Source organism: Podarcis bocagei, assembly GCF_964188305.1.
Source record: "Podarcis bocagei genome assembly, chromosome: 4".
Taxonomy (NCBI): domain Eukaryota; kingdom Metazoa; phylum Chordata; class Lepidosauria; order Squamata; family Lacertidae; genus Podarcis; species Podarcis bocagei.
In genome coordinates, this window is record NC_138128.1 from 35,722,921 (window position 1) to 35,742,510 (window position 19,590).

The 19,590-nt window shown below is 43.8% G+C and overlaps 1 protein-coding gene across 7 annotated transcripts in view; it reads left to right on the top strand.

Annotated features, from left to right (window-relative positions):
* The window catches only part of PIK3CB (phosphatidylinositol-4,5-bisphosphate 3-kinase catalytic subunit beta), a 105,177-nt gene extending 86,258 nt beyond the window's left edge, over positions 1 to 18,919 (top strand). For all 7 annotated transcript variants that reach the window (XM_081192544.1, XM_081192545.1, XM_081192543.1 and 4 more), the window contains 8 exons: positions 554 to 732; positions 1,806 to 1,915; positions 2,605 to 2,683; positions 11,569 to 11,736; positions 13,294 to 13,417; positions 14,704 to 14,849; positions 16,176 to 16,308; positions 17,451 to 18,919. In XM_081192544.1, the coding sequence (XP_081048670.1) occupies positions 554 to 732; positions 1,806 to 1,915; positions 2,605 to 2,683; positions 11,569 to 11,736; positions 13,294 to 13,417; positions 14,704 to 14,849; positions 16,176 to 16,308; positions 17,451 to 17,588 (1,077 nt within the window). In that variant the 3' untranslated portion in view covers positions 17,589 to 18,919. The remainder of the gene's footprint in view (positions 1 to 553; positions 733 to 1,805; positions 1,916 to 2,604; positions 2,684 to 11,568; positions 11,737 to 13,293; positions 13,418 to 14,703; positions 14,850 to 16,175; positions 16,309 to 17,450) is intronic.
* Positions 18,920 to 19,590: the final 671 nt, after the last annotated feature.

The window sequence follows — 19,590 nt, forward strand, 5'->3', positions numbered from 1 at the left end:
CAAGGGCAGAGAGAAATAGCTAAGGATGGGGAGTCTTGTGATCACATTGAAACAATCAGGCATGCATCTGAATTAATGGAATGAGCAAAATATTTTCCTGGTGAGCCTGACAGACGAGATGACATAAACATTAAGCTTTTTTTGGATCTAGGTCAGGCATAGGCAAACTCTGGCCCTCCAGATGTTTTGAGACTACAATTCCCATCATCCCTGACCACTGGTCTTGTTAGCTAGTGATGATGGGAATTGTAGTTCCAAAACATCTGGAGGGCCGGAGTTTGCCTATGCCTGATCTAGGTACTTAAGGATCCTTTTCACATTAAAAAAAGCACCTGTGTGGAAGCTGCTTTTTCACAGCTTTATCCCATGGTGCTGACTTTGCGCCAGATGGGCAGTGCAGATAATGGGGGTCCTTTCAATGTCATTGCTGCCCAGTCAGAATCGAGGGTAATGCAGTGTTTTCTACAAGATTGATCCCTTCCATTTTGATTGACTTAGTCTTTGACCTCACAGAGATTTAGAAATTAAAATCTATTTTGCAAATTTATTTCAGGTTGAAGCACTGAATAAGATGAAGACTTTGAATAGTATAATAAAACTGAATGCTGTGAAACAAAGCAGAGCCAAAGGAAAAGATGCAATGCACACCTGTTTAAAACAAAGGACCTACAAAGAAGCCCTTTCCAATCTTCAGTCCCCTCTGAATCCTTCCGTTTTGCTTTCAGAACTGTAGTAAGTGAAGTGGTCTCTTGCTTTTATGTACGCTGTAGCTCTTAGGTGGAAGCAGACAAGCAGAAGGCTCTTGCTCTTTGACTTCTGTTGGCTGCATTGCTCAGCAGACGCGTTGGCACACAAGGCGGCATGTCTTCATGTGGCTGACAACTCCCTCATGCTTTGACCTGGCTATGTAAGCAAATCTCTGGCTTCCTAAGGTTAAGATGCCTGTTTTGGTTTGGACTAAAGATTTTTGTGATTGACCTTTTGTACTTAAAATGTGTTCTTACAATACCTTGAATAATAATGTGCCACCTTCAAGTCAGCAATCAGTGACTGACAAAATATATATTAAATTATCAGAAAACCTACCAGTTTAAGGCTATCTCATGTTGGCACAAGCTCCACAAAGCCTGAAAATGCAAAGCTAAGGCTGATGTGTTGACATTTAATCAATGTCACACATTTTCCTTCGCACCCACACTTACCCTTTGTCTTTCAGACCCTAATCCAGATAGGGAGAATGTCTGTGTGTGTGTGTGTGTGTGTGTGTGTGTGTGTGTGTGTGTGTAAAAAATGAAATATGTTTTCTAAGTTAATATGGAGACTTTTTTTCTTGCCTTGGTAGCTGCCAGATAGAGATCCAAGATCTATGGGTTTCAGTGTGGAATTCAATGTATCACTAAGGAGGTTATTCCATCCATGCAAGCTTTTCTGCTTGCCTGGTGGAACAAATTCCCGTCTCCTCCCCAATATGCCATTCTGGGGGTTCTCCCGGCCCTCTAGATTTGGGAAAGCGGGGGAACAGGGGGACTATATTTATGTTAGCAGGAGACCTTGTGCTGGCTTCCACTAGTTGAGCAGTTGAGTTGACTCTCTATATATGCGACATACCCCATATACAGAACATGCCCACTTGCTAGTGTACTTTATACAGTAGCAGCAAAATGAAAGTTTTTTAAGGCATTTGTCCAAGTTGCAGTGTTCTGTTACTGAGTTACCTTCAGAGTTATTTTTACCCTGCTACATTTAGGGCAATTGTTCATTTCCCTTTTTAAGTCACTAACATTATTTATTACACTTTGGCCTAGTGTGGAGAAATGTAAATACATGGACTCTAAAATGAAGCCCTTATGGATCGTATACAACAACAAAGTGTTTGGGGGAGATCTGGTAGGGATCATCTTTAAAAATGGAGATGGTAAGTAAACAAAACAGCTCCCCTCCCCCCTTACTGCTATTATCTTAATTGTGCTACTGTTACCATTGCAATCCTTTAGTTTTGTTAAGTGAAAGAGCACTGGATAAATTCTATCATTTCGGTGCTGTTTGTACCACAATACAGTGGTACCTCGGGTTAAGTACTTAATTCGTTCCGGAGGTCCGTACTTAACCTGAAACTGTTCTTAACCTGAAGCACCACTTTAGCTAATGGGGCCACCTGCTGCTGCCACGCCGCTAGAGCACGATTTCAGTTCTCATCCTGAAGCAAAGTTCTTAACCTGAAGCACTATTTCTGGGTTAGTGGAGTCTGTAACCTGAAGCGTATGTAACCCGAGGTACCACTGTACAGTCTGGGAAGAAGAGGGTTTATTCATGGCTCCATTTAACTTCACCACTGTGATTAAGGCAGGGGTCGGGGACCTGTGGCTTTCTAGATATTTCTGGACTACAGCTTCCATCATATAGCTTCCATTATTCTTCACCATTAACCATGGTGGGTGTGGCTGACATCCAGAAGGCCAAAGGTTCTCCGTCCCTGAATTAGAGGTTTGAACAAATTGCATTGAATTAATTTGTGTTCGTTGCAATGCACATAACACTGTTGGTCTCTAATTCAAATTTCTTAGTAGCAGCTATTTGATAAAATCATGCCTTCCTGTTTTGCAGATCTACGGCAAGACATGTTAACACTTCAGATGTTACGCCTGATGGATTTACTTTGGAAAGAGGCTGGTCTAGATCTTCGGTGAGAGTGCCTGCAGTTACTAGATTTTCTGTGTTCTTGCCAAGCTCTTGCTTTTCAGAGATGTATAATTAGACTGTGAACATGTTGGGCATGACAAAGAGTCTGCTTCAGATGGCTGCACTTTTTATATTGTTCATTTTTAACTTCTTGGTAGGGGGTGATATTAGACCTATGGTATGTCTTCTTTATTGTATGATTCTATATTCTTGTGTTAGTTTTGGCAGTGCAAATAACATTTGGGTCCTGAGCTGTGTATGGCTTTATGCAGATTCACTGCTGCCCACTTTGCTATAAGGAAGTTGTGAACTGAGTTCCTCTCATCTCCAGCGGCATCTCAGCTGTTTGAGTGTTGCATTGCAGAGCCGTCTGTGACTACACCTCCTCATGGAGCCTTCCATGCATTGTAGGTGTTTTTGTATGATACCATGATTTGTGCTGTCAATATTCAATCGCTAGCAAAATGCCCACCATTGTGGGACACATTATATATTGCAAAGATATCTAGGAGGCAGTACATCTCTCTGCACAGTAACAAGTTCTAGCCCTCTGCAGGATTGCTGTGAGAGCTGGGCCACAGTTGCAAAAAAAGCACACTTAGCAATAAAATGGGGAAAGACGCTACCCCTGGTAAATGGTGCAATTGCAAATACGAGTTAACTTGATTCGCCTGAATAAACAAAATAAATAAGTACGGTAAATATCAGATTACATAAAAAAGTTTAAACGAAATGCATGCGTGCATCTTGAATCCTGCTCTTGAAATTTAGTGGTTTCCACTTTTTCCACCTGCAGTCACTTCCCTCTCCAAATCACTGTTTTATTTTACTTACTAAAATAGTTGCATTCCATTTTAAAACATAAAACCCAAATCAATCAAATTAGCATTAAAAAAACAAAAATGTAAAGACCCCAAAAGATGAGCTTTGGGGAGGAGCCCTGCAACTTTCAGAAGAGATCCTAAATGTACCCTGAAACTGCAAACATAACCCTGAAGTCAACCTTTGCCTGACTTCAGAATAGCCCCAACAGAAAAGAGTCCTGAATAAACATCTTCCAGAAGGGAATTTCAGAGCTTCAGTGTCATTGTAAAAAGGCCCTATCATGGGCAGCAGTCTAAAGGGATGTGGACCAGAGAATAGGGAGGGAGCGCCAGATGAGAAGTCTATTTGGTTCCCTGCTGCTGCACTAAACTGTGGTTCTTAACATTACATGAGAATAAACAATGTGGCTTCCAAACACTCTGAAGTGCTTCTGTTGGCCGATTGTCGTATACATGGTTCCTTGTCTCCTGGACCAGAGTGTCTTACATAGGAGTATTACTGTGCCGTAAGTTAATAGGACTCTACAGTATTTGCTTATTTTACTTGCTACTGTGCACATTGTTTTACAAAGCTAGGAAGTGTATTCCTGACACACCAGATGGTGATCTTAAGCTCATATCTTAAATATTTTTTGTAGGAGTTGAACAAACAGAATGAGCTTCAGACACACAGCCATAGCCCACGCAGATAAGAGCGGCAGTTGTAAAACAGTGACCCATCAGGCAAATATGCTATTCACGAAGAGGTTCTCTTTAATTATGTCTCTGGTATCAGAAGAATTTAAATATAGATTATTTCAGGAAGTTTATTTGCTTCCTTCAGGGTAAACAGATGAGTGTTTATTTTCTCTGAAGTCATATATTGATTTACCATCTCTTTTGGTAACAGGAAAAATATTTGGAGATACTTTTCTTCCAAATAAGCAGCTTGAATTTTGCTAAGAGTTAGGGTAAGGTCTTCCTATCTGGCATATGTCAAACAATAAAAATGAGAAGGTTGAGCAGTTGTTTTGCATTTGCTGCCTCCCTAATGTAGGGTGGAGCTTATAAATCTCGCCCACATACTTTGTTGGCAATCAGCGCTGAGTTTGGAAGAGTTATTTGAAATGATTTCTCTGATTCACTCTTATCTGAGGCTGACTTAAGGAAGTGGAGTAGGATGAGGCAGTTCAAAGGTTACTTTTTAAATCTTCCAGGAAATGATTGACCAGCTGTTATAATAAGTGTCTTATGTGTCAATCTTTTTTTCCAAATAATGTTAGGGTTTTTGTTTTGTTTTATTTTAAAAAAGGAATGGTAGGCTAAATGAGCTGAGATAAACTCCATCAGAAATCATTGTGCTTATTTTTATACCCCCTTTTAATTGCAATGTTGGAATCTGTAAGAGGTGTTTAGGTTAGCCAAAACCTACAGGAGCGACTGAATACTTTTTACCTAGGTTGGAGAAAATGGGGCACAGTCTGCTTCTGCTCATACATAGAGCCTTCTGCTGGATTCCTCAGCTGCCACCCCAGCAGATGTTTGTCCACGCTTTTCTTGGGAGGGGGGGAGTTGGTGAGGGTGGTCCTCATTAACAATACATCTACATTATATTAGTATCCTCCAGATTTTTTTTTTACTATAGCTGCCATGAGCCAGCCAACATGCCCTAATGTTTGGGGGGGGGTAGTTGTACTCTGAGAATATCTGAAGGGCCCAGGTTGGAGAAGGTTGGTCTAAGAAAGGCATCCCCAAACTCAGCCCTCCAGATGTTTTGGAACTACAACTCCCAACATCCCTAGCTAACAGGACCAGTGGTCAGGGATGATGGGAACTGTAGTCCCAAAACATCTGGAGGGCTGAGTTTGGGGGTGCCTGGTCTAAGGCAATGACTGCATTGAAGCCCTGTTCTCCATAGAGAGGGAAGCAGAGAGCAGAATGACCAGGCCAGCCTCTGAAGATTGGAACTACGGAGTTTTACAATCTGCTGAGAAATTGGTATACCCTAAGAATTCTGTGCCTGGGAAGCTCTGGTGCTTAAGTATTCCAAGGAAAACAACAACCACAAATTATGAAACTAAAGAGTCTGCCGAATAATGTCATCCTGAATGTATATTCTCATTCTCATACTTTTGTTCAGTATCCTGCTGCATTACCAAAAGTGGTCACTGCAAGGAGGAACAGGATTCTTGACTCAGTCTCCAAATGCTTGGGGCTCACTTTACTAATACCTCCAGAGCATTGGTGATGGCTGTGCACCCTTTCAGACAAATGGAGAGAAGTTGATCTTACCTAGCTTTCCATGCCTTCAGTCCCTTGGTCTGGCACTACCATATCTGCTTTCAATCCAGTTTTGACAATGATGTCTATAAAGTGGGTACAGATATGTGTCATCAGACTAACTCTAATTAATAAGGTAAAAGGTAAAGGGGACCAGGTGGCACTGTGGTCTAAACCACTGAGCCTCTTGGGTTTGCTGATCAGAAGGTCAATGATTCAAATCTGCGCAACAGGGTAAGCTCCTGTTGCTTTGTCCCAACTTCTGCCAACCTAGCAACTTGAAAGCATACCAGTGCAAGTAGATAAATCGGTACCGATGCAGCAGGAAGGTAAACGGTGTTCCATTGTGCCAGAAGTAGTTTAGTCATGCTGGCCACATAACCCAGAAAGTTGTCTGTGGACAAACACTAGCTCTCTCGGCCTGAAGATGAGCACCACAACCCCATAGTCACTTTTGACTGGGCTTAACCATCCAAGGGCCCTTTACCTTTACATTTACCTTTAATTAATAGGGTTGCCAACTTTTTCCTTTTTATATTGGCATTCTATGCTTTCAACCATTACCCCAAAGGCAAAAATTCAGCACACATGATTCTGTTAGCATGGAGGTGGAAGTGGCAGGTTAAAGCTTCACCTGTTGAATTTCTGCCTGCCATGTAGCTGTTAAAGGATTGATCTTCTGTTAAGGAAAAAGGGACAACACTAATAACGAGGAATAAGTTTCCTTTTTATGGTTAAAAATGTGGCATGGCTATGGAAAGGATATATTTATGGAACAAATAAAAGTAGGCAAAAGGACACCAAATCAGGGAAGAATCATACAGACAGTGGTAAATATAATACAGTAGTGCCCCGCAAGACGAACGCCTCGCAAGACAAAAAACTCGCTAGACGAAAGGTTTTTTCGTCCGCGATTTGCCTCGCAAGACGAATTCCCCTATGGGCTTGCTTCGCAAAACGAAGCTTGCCCCTGGGACAGCGGGTCTTCTCTTTTGAAGCAAGGGGCTGCGGGGAGATAGCGATCTCCCTGCAGCCCCTTGCTGCAAAAGACGTCCGGGGGAAGCGGGGAAGCGAAGCGCTTCGCTTCCCCGCTTCCCCCGGACCTCTTCTGAAGCAAGGGGATGGGGGGAGATAGCGATCTCCCTTCAGCCCCTTGCTGCAAAAGACGTCGGGGGAAGCGGGGAAGCGAAGCGCTTCGCTTCCCCGCTTCCCCCGGACCTCTTCTGAAGCAAGGGGATGGGGGGAGATAGCGATCTCCCTGCAGCCCCTTGCTGCAAAAGACGTCGGGGGAAGCGGGGAAGCGAAGCGCTTCGCTTCCCCGCTTCCCCCGGACCTCTTCTGAAGCAAGGGGATGGGGGGAGATAGCGATCTCCCTGCAGCCCCTTGCTGCAAAAGACGTCGGGGGAAGCGGGGAAGCGAAGCGCTTCGCTTCCCCGCTTCCCCCGGACCTCTTCTGAAGCAAGGGGATGGGGGGAGATAGCGATCTCCCTGCAGCCCCTTGCTGCAAAAGACGTCCGGGGGAAGCGGGGAAGCGAAGCGCTTCGCTTCCCCGCTTCCCCCGGACCTCTTCTGAAGCAAGGGGATGGGGGGAGATAGCGATCTCCCTTCAGCCCCTTGCTGCAAAAGACGTCGGGGGAAGCGGGGAAGCGAAGCGCTTCGCTTCCCCGCTTCCCCCGGACCTCTTCTGAAGCAAGGGGATGGGGGGAGATAGCGATCTCCCTGCAGCCCCTTGCTGCAAAAGACGTCGGGGGAAGCGGGGAAGCGAAGCGCTTCGCTTCCCCGCTTCCCCCGGACCTCTTCTGAAGCAAGGGGATGGGGGGAGATAGCGATCTCCCTGCAGCCCCTTGCTGCAAAAGACGTCGGGGGAAGCGGGGAAGCGAAGCGCTTCGCTTCCCCGCTTCCCCCGGACCTCTTCTGAAGCAAGGGGATGGGGGGAGATAGCGATCTCCCTGCAGCCCCTTGCTGCAAAAGACGTCCGGGGGAAGCGGGGAAGCGAAGCGCTTCGCTTCCCCGCTTCCCCCGGACCTCTTCTGAAGCAAGGGGATGGGGGGAGATAGCGATCTCCCTTCAGCCCCTTGCTGCAAAAGACGTCGGGGGAAGCGGGGAAGCGAAGCGCTTCGCTTCCCCGCTTCCCCCGGACCTCTTCTGAAGCAAGGGGATGGGGGGAGATAGCGATCTCCCTGCAGCCCCTTGCTGCAAAAGACGTCGGGGGAAGCGGGGAAGCGAAGCGCTTCGCTTCCCCGCTTCCCCCGGACCTCTTCTGAAGCAAGGGGATGGGGGGAGATAGCGATCTCCCTGCAGCCCCTTGCTGCAAAAGACGTCGGGGGAAGCGGGGAAGCGAAGCGCTTCGCTTCCCCGCTTCCCCCGGACCTCTTCTGAAGCAAGGGGATGGGGGGAGATAGCGATCTCCCTGCAGCCCCTTGCTGCAAAAGACGTCGGGGGAAGCGGGGAAGCGAAGCGCTTCGCTTCCCCGCTTCCCCCGGACCTCTTCTGAAGCAAGGGGATGGGGGAGATAGCGATCTCCCCCCAGCCCCTTGCTTCAGAAGAGGTCCGGGGGAAGCGGGAAGCGAAGCGCTTCGCTTCCCCGCTTCCCCCTGACGTCTTTTGCAGCTGTTCCGAAGTGGGGCGGGGGGCGGGGTCACCTGCCCCAGCCGCTCCACTTCGGAAAGCTGTTCCAGGAACAGCTCCATAGGAACCTCCATAGGCGCCCGTCACCTCTCCAGCCAGGAGAGCGCGCGCGGGGCTAAACCAGCCCCCCGCGACCCTCTCCCAGCTGGAGAAGTGACGCGCGCCTATGGCAGGAGCCTCCATAGGCGCCCGTCACCTCTCCAGCCAGGAGAGCGCGCGCGGGGCTAAACCAGCCCCCCGCGACCCTCTCCCAGCTGGAGTTGTGACGCGCGCATATGGCAGGAACCTCCATAGGCGCCCGTCACCTCTCCAGCCGGGAGAACGCGCGCGGGGCTAAAGAAACCATAGCCCCGCAACCCTCTCCCAGCTGGAGTTGTGACGCGCGCATATGGCAGGAACCTCCATAGGCGCCCGTCACCTCTCCAGCCGGGAGAGCGCGCGCGGGGCTAAAGAAACCATAGCCCCGCGACCCTCTCCCAGCTGGAGAAGTGACGCGTGACTATGGCAGCAGCCTCTGAAGGATGCACCGAAGCCTGGCGTGGGGGGCGGCGGAGAGACCTTCTCCCCGCGCCAGCCTTCGGATGGCTGTCCTGAAGACTTGGGGTGGGAGAAGGGTTTTCCTTCCCACCGCCAACATTCAGAATGCTGTTCTGAATGTTGGCGGTGGGGAGGAAAAACCCTCCTCCCACGCAAGCCCCGGGAACAGAGGGAAAGCGCTGCGCGCCTTCCCCTCTGTTCCCGTACCTGTGCTGAAGGCTTGCGGTGGGGAGAAAAGCCCTTCTCCGCACCGCCAGCCTGGCAAGCGGTTTCCCTAGGAACGCATTAATTGATTTTCAATGCATTCCTATGGGAAACCGTGCTTCGCAAGACGAAAAATTCGCTAGACGACAAAAATTGCGGAACGAATTAATTTCGTCTTGCGGGGCACCACTGTACATTTAATGGGTCCTAGGGTGCTCCAATAACCAAGACTTTGGGAAATGGCAAGACCAGCATCATGAAGATCTGTGTAATGCAAGCAATTTACTCCTGAGCTGACTCACCCCCTCTACCCCACATCCCAACAATCCATGAAGGGAAGAATAAAGTTATTCATTATGGAGGCTGATAAACAAAACTTGTAGCAGACTTAGAGTTGCCATGTGTCCTCTTTTTTCAGGACATGTCCTCTTTTATGATGGGTGTGTAAAATGAGAGTTTTCATAGCGATCCATAGTTAAAAGTAGAAGTCGGCATATGTGCCCTCTTTTTTGCTTTTCAAAATATGACAACAAGCCTATGGTAAAATCTTGGGTTTGTTACAAAGAAGGTTATAAATTCAAAGATTAATTGTGATGTAAGAAAAGCACCAAACCACATCAAATTTATTTGAAAGAGGCAGGGCTTGAACCGATAGGTGGACCTTAGGGGGACATTGCAGAAGGAAAATAGCAGTCGTTTCTCAGGGTGGCTTATAGATCTGTCAGTAGGCTATCTTTATATAGTTCTTTTATAGGGACGAAAGAATCCCTCTGACAGATGTTGAAGGCAAGGATGAGGTGGACCAGGGCCCTGAGGATTTGTCCCCAGCTTGACTCCTGTCAAGCTGTCTCTCTGACGAGGATGTTTTTTCCTCTGGTTGTGAGCTTACCATCCTCAGGGGGCTGAGCGGCTTTCATCATTGCCTGCTTTTGAAGGGGAAGTTGTTGGAAGCGTGCCCAGCGAAAACTGCAAGTAAGGGTGGGTTGAAATGTCACGAAGTGCAACAGGCAGCAAGCGCCACACTTTAACCTCACAAAACCCGCCCAAAGATTCTCAGGTCGTAATAAGGGCTCAAATGCACTTCCTTAGATCGTGGCAGCAGGAGTTTCAGAAGTGCAGCTGCTGTGCGATCGCCTAGAGTTGGTGGTGGGATTCAGCATTATTATTATGTGGGGAAATGTTGAATTGAGCGCGATGGCAGAGACTGAGATGTTGTTTGCTGTGTTTGTTGACGTGATGGGAGGTGGAGACAAAAGAACATCTGAATGGCCAGAGGTTTGCCAGCCCTGTAATTTAGGAAACTTAGAGCAAGTGGGGAGGAGGATAGCTGGACTTCTACTCTGAGCTTTTCGAAAATGGAACTGTCCAGTGAACATGGCTTGGCTGTTTGCATTAATATTCAGCTTCCTAAGTGATGGAGTAACAGCTTCTCATTATTTAACTCTGCATTGGTCATTGGTTTTAAACACATTGAACTGAACTTTGGCTTTGGTGGGAATGTTCTTCAAAAGGAATGTTTGCAATCTGTAAAAGGTTGTTGTTTATTTGAAAATCAAGCTGAGATTGAGCTTTTATCCATTTAATTCTCTCATAATGTTCTAATCCTCCACAAAAGTTGCATTATATATCCTACTCTGTAGGCTCCTGGTAATTGGTTTGTTTTTTTTAAAAAAAAAACCTTCCTTCCACTTCAGGCAATTCTGCCATCCTTTATCCCATCCCTTTAATAGAAAATCAAATTTATACCACAAATCCCAAACAAAAATCCATTCCAGTGCCATTCAAAACATGAAACTATCCAGCCCGTAAAGCCTGAAGAACTTCTTCATTCAACTGCCCCATCCTGTGTATCCATTTTTCAGAATACAGATGCTTTATCCTTCCACAATTGTGTTCCTTGCTAAAGTAAGTAGCCTCATCTCATGAAGCTCCCCAAATGACTCTTCATGTGGCTGGTACACCAGAAGCTATTTAATGCCTTTTAAGTGCAAAGTGTGACTGATTTTAAATTGGCAAGATCCACTTGTCAGTTGCGAATGGGACACATATATTTAAGTGACTGAATTTCCTTACAAAATCAATAAGGGTTAGGCTCTTGCTTCTGCGTTCGCTGTTAAGAGTCTCTCTTTTGTGCTGGTGAGGTCTGCATGCTTCTTTCTTCTCCCACCTAGTCCGTTATGCCAACATACTATTGTAGCAGCTTGGAAGGAATAAATAAAAGAAATAGCACCATCTGTTGTCAGAATATTAGAACTTCAAGACTATGATTTTTCTCCCTCTGCTTCAAAATGCTAGAACTTGGACAACATGTTGTGTTGAGTTTCCAATAGTTGTTGGGTTTTTTTAACCCAGTCTTTCAAATTAACCTATATATTTGTCCCGAGAAATATTTTTAAGCATGTTTCTGATTTGTTTATAATTTCTCCGTTTTTCTCAGAATATTACCTTATGGATGTTTAGCAACAGGAGATCATTCTGGCTTAATTGAGGTTGTTTCTACTTCTGAGACAATTGCAGACATTCAGCTAAATAGTAGTAATGTTGCTGCTGCTGCTGCATTCAATAAAGATGCTCTCTTAAATTGGCTTAAAGAATACAATTCCGGGTAAGCACTAATTAATTTTTTTATGATGTTGGATTTTTCATAAAACATTGACATCTCACAGTTCACACAAATGACCTTTACAGTGTATTAGAGGTGAGCTATCACAATTTGCATGTTGGTGGTGGAATCTAACTGTTAGCATGGGCCTTGAGTACTTTCTCCAAGAAGCAAATTGCAAAACAAGGTATTTAACAGAAGCCATAAACTAATGCAAGTTAGTGAATGGAATTAAATTCAGCTGAACAAGATTCCTAAGGGTGATTTAACTCATAAAAATTAAAGCTGGAAACACCCCCTCTCTCTGCCTTTCTTCTTTTTCTTTTCTGCTAATTAAAAAGCAGCACCTCTCTGACATTATCTCCCAGGAAAATACATCCGAAAAGATCCTCATTGTGTCAGGCTGTGTGGAACTCCTGACTTCCACCCTTGTGGAACTTTTCCACACATCCAGAATTCCATGTTGCAATCTGGTCTATCAGGCATAAAGGATGCTCTGATCTTTCATGACATCCAGGGAGGGAGGGAGCGATCATTTCCACCCGTATGGTGTTCACCTAAAATTATAATCAAAACCAACATTCTTCAGTAATTTTCCCCTTGAGAAATTCCTCCCCTCACCCATCCCTTTTATTAAATGGATGGCTTTGTTTGTTCTTCCTGGGATTCAGTTTCAGTCAAAAGCAAGAGAGTAGTAGCCGTGGTCCTGTCCACTAGGTCTGTTTTGCTTTCCTTAGAATTTATTTTAGTCAGAGTTAACTGACACAAGGCACAGGTGCCATGTATTGCAGTGGGGTTTTGGGGTGCACCTGAACTCCCCCCCCCTTTTCTTTCCCTGCTCACCCTCCCACATGCCTCCTAAATCAGCTCTCTGGAACAGACTTGGGGAGAGTGTGGGAAACAGAGAGGGGTGGAAGCTCTATGGCATAAATGGAAATCCTTGCACCAACAGAACCCAGAGCATTGGATACCACCCGTAGTTTCCAAAAAGATTGGCCACTGATGCTTTAAGTGTCTCCTGTCACCGTTCCTTTCAGTGTCCTTGCTTAAAGCTGCAGTCAGTCTTTTCAAGCCAGGCAGTCATTCAGATCCTGAGATCCAGTTTAACTGATCCTCAGCACTGTGTTTCTGAGCAGAGTTTTGAATGTTGCAGGCAATAATTGTGAGAGGCGTGTTCTGTGTTGTCAGCAAGGTGCTTGATGCGTTACCGTTGCCAAACAATGAACATATTGCCTGTTCATTGTATGTTTTCACAGTAAATCTCATAAAGGACAAGCGTAGCTCTCTACAGTGTTCTTTCTGTGAATTAAATTTGCACAGCAATTTCACATATTGGAAGGCCCTCGTACAAACACAGCTCACAATGTTTCATTATCTGGTTATATTCAGAGAGACTCTAAGGTAGATTTTGTGTTTGCCTTCTATCTAGGAAGATGCTTACCTGATGCTGTGCTAGGGGCAATTCAAGAAATGCTAGTTTCTCATCTTTAATTTTAAGCAGCATGGATTTGAACAAAATGCATTTATACCAATAAAATCCATTTTTTCTTTTCAATTCAGAGATGATTTGGATCGAGCCATTGAGACATTTACTCTATCTTGCGCTGGCTACTGTGTAGCTACTTATGTGCTGGGCATAGGAGACAGACATAGTGACAATATTATGGTCAGGAAGAATGGCCAGGTAAGGTCATGGTAGGCAAACAAAGCACTACATGATCCTCTTGGGGAAATGTTTTGCTTGGAACCTAGTGTATGTATTGATTTTATTTATATCCCACCCTTTGTCCCTCCTATAAATAAAACTGCTAGCACAGTTGCAAAGCTAATCTGGGTCCAGTATGGTTTCATATTGGATGGAGGACCACATGTTGGAATTTCTGTCTTGCAGGGGTTGGACTTGATAACCCTCGGGGTCCCTTCCAACTCTACAATTCTATGATTTTACGATTTATCACAAGCAAATCACACAAGCGGGTCACAGTAAATTAAAAACAATACAGAAATCGGTGACGCAATAAAATCCGAATTGCTTCAGTTGCTTCTTATGAAAATACCACATAGTTTGCTTATCTCAACTGCCATCTCCTCCAGAGGCAAGGAGGAAGACAAGGGTTTTCAGCTGGTGGCAAAAGCTGAACTATCAGCCACACATTGGAGGGGAAGAGCTGGGCTCTATCCCAAACTAAAGCATGTGGGGCTTCACTCAGTGATGGAACAACAATGCTACTTTCAAAGTGTAATACCCTTCTAAATCATGTAAAGGTAAAGGGACCCCTGACCATTAGGTCTAGTCGCAGACGACTCTGGGGTTGTGGCGCTCATCTCCCTTTACTGGCTGAGGGAGCCGGCGTACAGCTTCTGGGTCATGTGGCCAGCATGACTAAGCCGCTTCTGGCGAACCAGAGCAGCGCACGGAACTGCCATTTACCTTCCCGCCAGAGCGGTACCTATTTATCTATTTGCACTTTGGCATGCTTTTGAACTGCTAGGTGGGCAGGAGCTGGGACCGAACAATGGGAGCTCACCCTGTTGAGGGGATTCGAACCGCCGACCTTCTGATCAGCAAGCCCTAGGCTCTGTGGTTTAACCCACAGCGCCACCCACGTCTAAATCATGTACCATTCTATAAATACTAAGAACCACTTTCTACATGGTGTTTTCCTACACAGGTATTAAATGTAAAAAATAACTTCATGTTTGGGGACTATGAAACCTGCTCTGTTTTGCATTTCATTAATATGTAACGGTGGCTTCTGCCTAAGGCCGTATGTCTGGTGCTGTGCTGATTTACTTGCTAATAAAGTAACTTTTAAGTCACAAACCATTTCTGAGCATTGGGGCTAGAAAAAATAATTTTCATGTTGCATTTTGGAGAAAATGCATGTAATAATGCTTTAAAAATTAGAGCAACAGAATTATAAAATTATTGATTTATTCACTAACTTCTCTTCCTATTCCTTTTCTCAGCTCTTTCACATAGATTTTGGCCATATTCTTGGAAACTTCAAATCCAAATTTGGAATTAAAAGGGAGCGAGTGCCTTTCATCCTTACCTATGATTTTATACATGTCATTCAGCAGGGGAAAACTGGAAACACTGAAAAATTTGGCCGGTGAGTCCTAAATTCTCAAAATAATTTCCTAAGATATCATAGTGGACCACAAAATGAAGTCATCAAACAGTAAAATAAAAACAAAGCCATAATTATGAACAAAATCACACAATATAATCTCAGTGTTGAAACTGATATTTTGTTAAAGCAATTCATTAATTTCAGTGGGTCTGCTCTGAGTAAAATTTAGTGGACTACCACCTATACAGTCACACAGCTTATCTCTTTCCCCTTGTAAACTCTTTCCGTTTCTCTGTCATAATATGATGTACACACAGTCTCAGAGCTTACTTGTGTTCGCATGAAGGTTTTCTTTCATTCATTCTCCTTGCTGGGAAAAAAAGCAAATTTCCTGCTATTTTTGTAAACCTCCCTGAGAAATATAATTGAAGGATGGTATAAAAGCACTTAAAAGGAATACATAACACTCCCATTGTATCAAGTCTAATTTCTTAATCTTCCTGTTAGTAGGCTTAAAAAAAACTAGGCATAGTAAACACACTAGAGAATTTAATTTCGGAAGACATATTAAGGTGCAAACACACTCAGAAATGTGTGGAATTAAGTGTAAGAAATGGTATCTTTGGAATATGTATTCCTATCACTAGGGAGCAGTTCAGACATGTTTGCCTCCAATAACAGCATATCCACAATAATGTCCAGTTTTCTGATCCTCCTTCATGGAATCACCCCGGTATGACTTTCCCTAAACTAAGTAACAGTTTCTGCCACAGTCAAGTCTTTCTTGAAGGGCCTTTACATTGCTGCTGCACCATAATCCATCGCAACCCTTTGCAAATCTTGCAAACTAGTTAACCTGGTACTTTCACGTGGGCTGCAATATGTGTGAATCCCTCTCTCCCTCCATCCATCCATCCATCCCTCTCCCTCTCCCTCTCCCTCTCCCCCTTCCTCTCCCTCCTGCATGCCATAGAACAACGCCCCATAAACCATACAGTCACCACCTGTTCCTTGGCTACATTAATTTGCTTTGGCACTGCAGTACAAATGACTATATTTGGCTTCCTTCCTTCTAGCAACTGGAGTTGTGCTGCTCTTGTATTTTCTTTTGCTACGCAGGAGGAAAAACAAGTGATTTGCAAGGGATCCCTTTTTTCACCTAAAGAGGGAACAACCCTTGGCTTGTCCACGTCAGTTTGCAAGATGGGTGCAGGTGATGGGTTAGCAAGTTCATTTACCTCAGATAACAGCAGTGAGTCAATCCTGTTCAAACAAATGTCTCTTGAACCAGATCAGGCTGCCTGGGGTCTGGCCTACTTTTTGTTGCCCTGCTTTACAGTATGTGTTTGTTTGTGCATGTTAAAGGTTCCGCCAATGTTGTGAAGAAGCGTACTTGATTCTGCGAAAACATGGAAACCTATTTATCACTCTCTTTGCACTGATGTTAACAGCTGGGCTTCCAGAGTTAACCTCTGTTAAAGACATCCAGTATCTAAAGGTAAAACTCTGATAGGCACCTTAGGTGATATTTGTCCTTTTTCCTAACCATGTTCAAAGTTTATTCACTGTGATGCTCCTAATGTAACTGGTGTGGTCTTCCTCATATGCTGTGAACATAAAAAGCTGAGGTCTTTGGTCCCTCTAGTCTAGTTCTGTCTACTTCAAAGGACAGTGGCTATCCAAGACCTCAAACAACATGGTTTGTTTTCTTTCATCTGAATACTAGATAAGTCTATACTCCATAGCAGAGGTTTTCAACCTTTTTGAGTCCACGGCTCCCTTGGCCAACTACATTCTTTCTGTGGCACCTCTGTGGGGTTTAGGAGCCCAGTTATGTCACACCTTGCTTGCAGAGCTGGCAGCCCCTCACCCCTTCCTTGTGGAGGGTTCCCTCAGCCTCTTCTCTTCTCCCCTCTCCTTGGGAGTCCTCTGGTAGCGACACCAGCTCTAAGGCCTTAACTGACAATTTTAGGTTATATTTTAGTGATTAAGATTTAACTTATATATATTTTAACTGCTTCTTTATCTGTATTGTCCCTGTTATACCCAATTGCAAATTCAAATGTATCCCTATCATGTTTTATTATTTCCCTGATGTTGTATGTGAGCTGGAACTGGTCTGTGACCGAAATTAATAAATTCATTCATTCAGCCACAGCTGCTGCCCCTGATCTCTGAGCTGCCTTCGCTGCCCCAAAGAGAGGTGCCTTCTCACGCTGCCCCATAGGGGCCTGGGAAGCACCCCCTGCCCAGCCCCAGAGGCACCACTTTCCCGCAGAGCTTGTAGCTAGGGCTGCTGCAACAAACAGCTGTGCAAGCCTTTGGGAGGCAGAGATATGAGAGGGCATTAGAGGAGAGAAGAAAAGAGGGACAGAGGGCAGTGTTGACCATGGCACCCTAGGGTGCCACAGCACACTGGTTGAAAACCACTGCTATTTAGTCCTCAAATTGGGCAGATTTATTTTTGTATCAGACTGAAGAAACAATACTGTTCATAGAGTATAAGAAGCACATTCTTACTGTGTGCAGCAAAACAGTGGCAGTTTGCCATGGAATAACAGTATTAGCAAGTAAAGAAATCTCAAGGGTTGAGTATTCAAGGCAAATAGCAATCTTCTTAATACTACTTTTTGTTCCTAGGACTCCCTTGCCTTAGGAAAGAATGATGAAGAGGCAATAAAGCAATTTAAGCAGAAATTTGACGAAGCGCTCAGAGAAAGCTGGACTACTAAAGTGAACTGGATGGCACACACGGTCCGGAAGGATTACCGATCCTAGGTGGTTCATGAATTTGCACTAAGCTTAATGTTACCCTGACAATAAAGTATTAAAAGGGAAACAACAGACCCTTTCTCAAAACAGACCCAAGGATATTGCCTGAACGATTCCTGATTTTATTTTGCACTCTGCTTTGGAATGCTTCAAGAAGATTCGGGATTTTGTAACATTAGCAGATTCCTCAATCGCTTCTGCTGACTTTGCACGCTGAAAGCTACCACTAAGCTTTTATATTATTATTATTTTGATACATTGAGAAGCTGTAAATATTTGAGATTTTTTTATGTTTGGACAGTGTTCTCTAACTTGGTCTAGATGGGTAGAGACTTTTTGAAGATCTGATTGCTAAACAGCATCAGAGATGTTTCTGATGTGTTTAATTCTGCTGCAACTGAACATTGTTGTGTGTATATATACTTTTTTTTCTGGCACAGACATATTTGTTCTGCTGTAAATAACTGCCAGATCATTCATTGTACAGCAGGGTGCTGCTTTATTGTCTTGAACTACTGCCAGAAGAAGAGAGGTTTCTACATTTAATAATGAAAAGAAAAATATTTAAAGAGACTTTTGCCCCAAGTGCTCTGTGTTGATATAAATGTATTGGAATGTATGTAGAACATATATGTTTGGGACAACCTTTTGCTCTTGGAAATTCCACCTCAAGGTTTACTGCCTTTTTGAATTTTATTGAACGTTCAGCGAAGGCCTGCAACATTTAAGCTTTTGAAGACACTTCAATAAAGAGTTTGTCACTGGAAAACCAACAGGCCACCCATAACAACTATATTATCTGCACACATTTGTGTAAATCACAAAATGGAAAGCATTAAGCATCATAGTCAGGTTTTGTATATGCAGCTCAAACTAAGGGAAGTGTATGTTCAAAACCAAGAGATTGTGATTTTTAAAAATGCTATATTATAGCATTTTTAATCAGTACTCCAGAAGGGAGTCAGACCTGTTCTTTACTACTTAAATGCCTGCAGCACTGTTTGTTTTGTCAAGGAAGTTTGTATTTTGCCTAAGTTGATACATGGGAAAAACTGGATTTATTTTAATTTATCCAATGAGGTACCATACTTTAAGGTGCTTATAACAGAAGAGTAATTCAAGTTAAAAGTGCAATAGGAACTGCTTGTTTAAAGATGTAAACATAAAATGTTTTGAAACAGTGGCGAGGTGGACTAACTACTGCTTACTCGCCAAAGAACACTGGTAGTTCTTAACTTTGGTGATGATTGAATGAAAGTAATTATATATAAAGTTGTCTTTGAATCAGAACAATGATTTTAAATAGGAATTGCATTAAAGTCTATTTTACTTTGTCAGATGTGTGTGTTTCTCTAAAGTATACTATATTCAGTTGGATAGAGTTCTGTGTTAATATTAAGCTGCAATCATGTTGGGGATTCACAATTTGTGAATATGCTAAGAGGCCAAAGCTTAATGAGGAATATGTCATAAATGTGAAATTACACTAATTACAATAATCATGCACAAGTGTGTGAACATACACACACAGTAGCACTGAGAAGCTTTCAATTACTCTTTCCATGATGAAAAATTTCATTTATTTCAGTATTGTCATTTACTATACTGTATCATCAATCTGGAATCCAGCTGCTTAATTATTCCCATGTTTGTGTTTCAATGGGAGATCCAGCTTGTATTCTGGTGCCTATGACAGTAAAACATCCCATCTAAGTGGCATGAATCTATCTATCTATCTATCTATCTATCTATCTATCTATCTATCATCTATCTATCTATCTATCTATCTATCTATCTATCTAATCTATCTTCCACCTTTTCTCCAAGCATGCTGCACATGGTTCTCAATTTTATCCTCACTAATAACCCAGTGAGATGTTAGATTGAGAGTGTGTGTGGCTACACCTAAGTCACCCAGTAAACTTTGTGGGTGGATATTTGAAAACCACTACGCAACACATACCCTGTGCATCAGATATAGTGCTTTTCAGGCAGATTGGACAGTTTC